Source organism: Pyrus communis, chromosome 14 (assembly GCF_041283825.1).
Source record: "Pyrus communis isolate YQ-2024b chromosome 14, ASM4128382v1, whole genome shotgun sequence".
NCBI lineage: Eukaryota > Viridiplantae > Streptophyta > Magnoliopsida > Rosales > Rosaceae > Pyrus > Pyrus communis.
In genome coordinates, this window is record NC_142578.1 from 3984200 (window position 1) to 3988058 (window position 3859).

The 3859-nt window shown below is 39.9% G+C and overlaps 1 protein-coding gene across 1 annotated transcript; it reads left to right on the top strand.

Annotated features, from left to right (window-relative positions):
• The first annotated feature begins 770 nt into the window (after nt 1–770).
• Nucleotides 771–3066, top strand: LOC137713830 (uncharacterized). The gene is made up of 5 exons (XM_068453186.2): nt 771–1127; nt 1543–1788; nt 2226–2307; nt 2411–2625; nt 2737–3066. The coding sequence occupies exons 1-5, from the start codon at nt 877–879 to the stop codon at nt 2855–2857; spliced, it is 915 nt and encodes a 304-aa protein (XP_068309287.2). The 5' UTR covers nt 771–876; the 3' UTR covers nt 2858–3066.
• The last annotated feature ends 793 nt before the right edge of the window (nt 3067–3859 follow it).

Below are 3859 nucleotides of genomic sequence, written 5' to 3' on the forward strand. Positions count from 1 at the left end.
CTCGGTGGTGGTTTGCGGTACGTCTGGTTTGCTAGGTTACTGACGGAGGGGGTGTCAACGGGTGGAGTTTGCGATGGGGTGGCCTTGTGTGGAACGGAAAAGGGGAAGAATAGTTGAAAACCAAGGTACGCTCTACAAACAAAGGATTACGAAGAATGCCGAGACGTCTACATAACTCAAAGAGACTATATCTTTACTGACTTATTCACAAGTGGATAACAAACTTCATATTTATAATAAACTAAACCCTAATCTCTAAACGAAAACCTAATTCTAATAGGCTGGACCCAAATCCTAAATTAAACTTATTATTTTCCAACAAGAATGATAGGGAACAGGAGGGTTTCCAACTTTTCACATTTTTTTCTTTCAAAATTTGTTGGCGATTTAACTATTATCGTCCCTATGAAAAAATTTGACTGGCACATGTGCATACATGTGGAACCAATATTTGTCACTTCATCAATTAACAACCAATTTTACAGAAAACGTAGATTTAAAAATGATGTATGAGATTACAGTTGCACTTAAACTTAGAGATGCAAACTGTAATTTATCCAAATCTAAGTTCGACTGAAACAAGGCTGTAGTGGGCTGAGCTGGAGACTTGGATGTTTATGACCTGGATTTTCTGGGCTTTGGAGTGGGGCCAGTGGGCTTCGTTGGAGGAATTTGCCTTTGGATAGAAGACGGCAATTTGCTTATTGTACTTCAGGAGGTAAACTACATGTCGTATCAGCTCCAATTGGTCTGCGCCTATTGGCTTGGATTTGGTTGGACGAAGTGAAGACTGAAGGAAATACAGAGAGCAAGCACAACCAAAAGTAGTGGTTTAGTTAGTTAAGACTCACTCCGCCCCCCAAACACCCGCCAAAAATGCTAGCAACATCTTCCTCCATTAAACCCCGCCCTCCTCCTCCTCCTCCTCCTCAAAGTCCATCGTCAACAACTCAAAACCCCATCAATTCATTCCTACCCATCAGCCGCCGCAGCCTCCTCGCCGCGCTCACGGTCTCCACCGCCGCCGCAACCCCATTTGCACACAATTTTCTCAGCCCCATGTCAGCACAAGAAGCAGCCTTTGCTCGTGGCCTATTCCAGATGCCCCCAGTCAGGCTCACCAACCGGTAATTCAGCAAACCATTTTTCGTTTATACATGAATTGCAGTTTGGTTTATGAGAAAATTGAATAAAATCATGGATAACAAAGTAATGGGTTTTGTGGGATGTGGTTTGTATTGCTATTTGTTTCCAGAAAGCTGGAAATTTTTTACCCCATATTAGCTTTACTAGTGACCAAGTGATATATCATATATGATGTTTAGGGTAGACTGATAGTAATTTTCACGCTCCCGTTTTCTCTTCCTGAGTCTATATTTATTTATTCAATCTAACGGCTAGAAATAAAGAGAGAACTGCAGAGGAGAAAAATGAATGTGAAAATCATTTCCGGTGATGCTAATATATAACCATGGTGCCATTGCATTAGCTGCTTGATGAATATTCTTTTGACTGTTGTTTTTGGGTGAATGGAATTGGAAGGTATTTTCTGGTGAGGGCAGGGGAGTCTGAGTACGAGAGCATAGGAGTAATCAACACGAATCCGGTTGCAAAGACTTCTGTCGATAACGGATTGTCGGAGAAAGGGAAGAAGCAGGCAGCGAGGTCAGCTTTCGATTTGAAGGAAATGGGGGCTTGTGACAAGAACTGTTGGATATGGCCTTCTATCACTCAGAGAGCTTACCAGGCCGCAGAGATCATTGCAGCCGTTAATGGGGTCAGTCGAAGGTGCGCAAGTTAGGATTATGAACTATGAACTCTAGTGCTTCATTTGTTACCAAATTAGAACTAATTTACTAAAGAGACTGATTAAAACCGTTTTCTGACAACCTAAGATGCTTATGAATATAGTTGACAGAAAAACCAAAAGTGTTTTTTGGGTGCTCCTCTAGGAAGCTCTAAGGTTTTTAATTTTCGACTGGTTCATAATAAAAGTACTTCTAGTATTCAAAGGGGAGGCCATTTTCCCGAATCAAAAGGAGGCCATTTTCCCGAATCAAACTCATTGTTTCCATGCATTTTAATCTGAATTGGTAGCATGATTTTCGAAATTTCGAGGCCAACTCTGAATGATAGCCACTGTGGACCATGCTGATTGAGTATACCTCTATAAATCTATCCAATGATGTTAGCTTTGTGCAATCATCATGCATTTCTGTTTGCAGTTATATCGTCCCAGAGTATAGCTTTCTCGACGCCCGTGGATTGGGGGCTTATGAAGGAAAGAACCTAGAAGCTGTTTCAGAAGTACCATTTCCAATGAACATCCACACTTTTGTTCTCTCAACGAAGTAGAATATATAGTGATTGATAAGCAAGTATGATCAGTAATTTTGTTAATGCACCTCAGGTATATGCATCAGACACTCTTTCTCCCGCAATCAAGCCTCCCCCCATTGATGATGGAACCCCAAACGAGAGCGTCTCAGATGTATTCGTTCGGGTGATACAGCTCATGTCCATACTCGAGACTCAATACTCCGAAGACACTGTGATCATTGTCTCACCAGATTCAGACAATTTGACTGTCCTGCAAGCTGGTATAATTGGACTTGACTTGCGCAGGTAACTCAAGACTCTCTTCCTTAACACGATCACTATCGTCATAACAAGAATCTGTGATTGTTATCGAGCATTGTAAGTGCTAAAATGTCGTGATTTTTTTTTGAGTTTCAGGCACAGGGAACTTTCTTTTGCACCAGGAGAAGTCAGATTTGTTGATACCAATAGTGTACCTACTTACAAGCAACCTGCATCAGCTGTGTATAAATGCCTAAAACCACCAAATTGTAACTAACGTTATTTCTTTTGATAGACTGAACTTTATCGGGCTTGCAAGAGGCTTGTATCTCATTTGGTTAAGTGTATTCACTCCTGTGCAGTTGCACTGGAGGTCCTGAGTTTGATTCTCCCTTCCCCAATTTTGCTCACATTAACAGAAGTATTGCCCTAGGGTTGTGATTCTAGACAATTTAGTAATAGAAATCTAATTATGATTGTCCTCAATCGAACTTCTCCTCAATTATGATTGTCCTCAATCGAACTTCTTCCTTTCTTTTTAATCCTTTTAGTTTCAAAAAGAATTTGAAGGATGTTGGATAGGCCTGGGCCTATTCTTGTCTCTTTTTGGCTCCGTCAGCACAGTTTATCGGCAGAGCCAAGTATAAGGCTCCAATAAGCTATAACTTAGGGTTCATTAAGCCTAAAAATACTAATTGTTTGACCTATTTTATGATTTTTTTTTAATTGTGCTAGCCCTCCTAGAAAATGAAAAGTTTGAATCTTAAGAAGTGTTTTTAGGGAAAATAAGAGCTAATAAATGTTAAATAAACTCATCACTTTAACCATACTAAAATTTAATAAATTAAGACTTCTATACAATAATATATTCATTTGAAAGTTTGAAGGCTAGAACCTAAAAGCAGACTATAAAATTCTTACTTAAATGACATAGCTTTACGTAGGCAACGAAAAAAATTGAGCATTTGATTTGGTAGTAATAATTTTAACTTAACCCACCAACCTAATAATTCCTGGCTCTGCCGTTGCATCTCATCCCTGTTGCTGCTTGGTCTTGTAGAGGTCTCCCTTCCGTTTAGGAAGTGGCGTCGGCCACCATGGGTGTAGATATGGAAAGACAACTCGTCGTTGTAGAACATGATCATAAGTGAGCTCAGTTTTCCAAACCACTTGTACTGTTTTTGCGCCAATGTTATACATAACAACGTATCCAAATAATTGTAGATATAAGATATCCTCATTATTTGGGTCAAAACCGAACGTCCTTACCTTTTTCTCC

Excerpts from the sequence above, each read along its gene's own strand:
- LOC137713830 (XM_068453186.2), top strand. The coding sequence starts at position 877 with ATGCTAGCAACATCTTCCTCCATTAAACCCCGCCCTCCTCCTCCTCCT. Across the intron at positions 2,308-2,410 it reads ACCTAGAAGCTGTTTCAGAA|GTATATGCATCAGACACTCT; the intron begins GTACCATTTCCA and ends AATGCACCTCAG. Across the intron at positions 2,626-2,736 it reads ATTGGACTTGACTTGCGCAG|GCACAGGGAACTTTCTTTTG; the intron begins GTAACTCAAGAC and ends TTTGAGTTTCAG.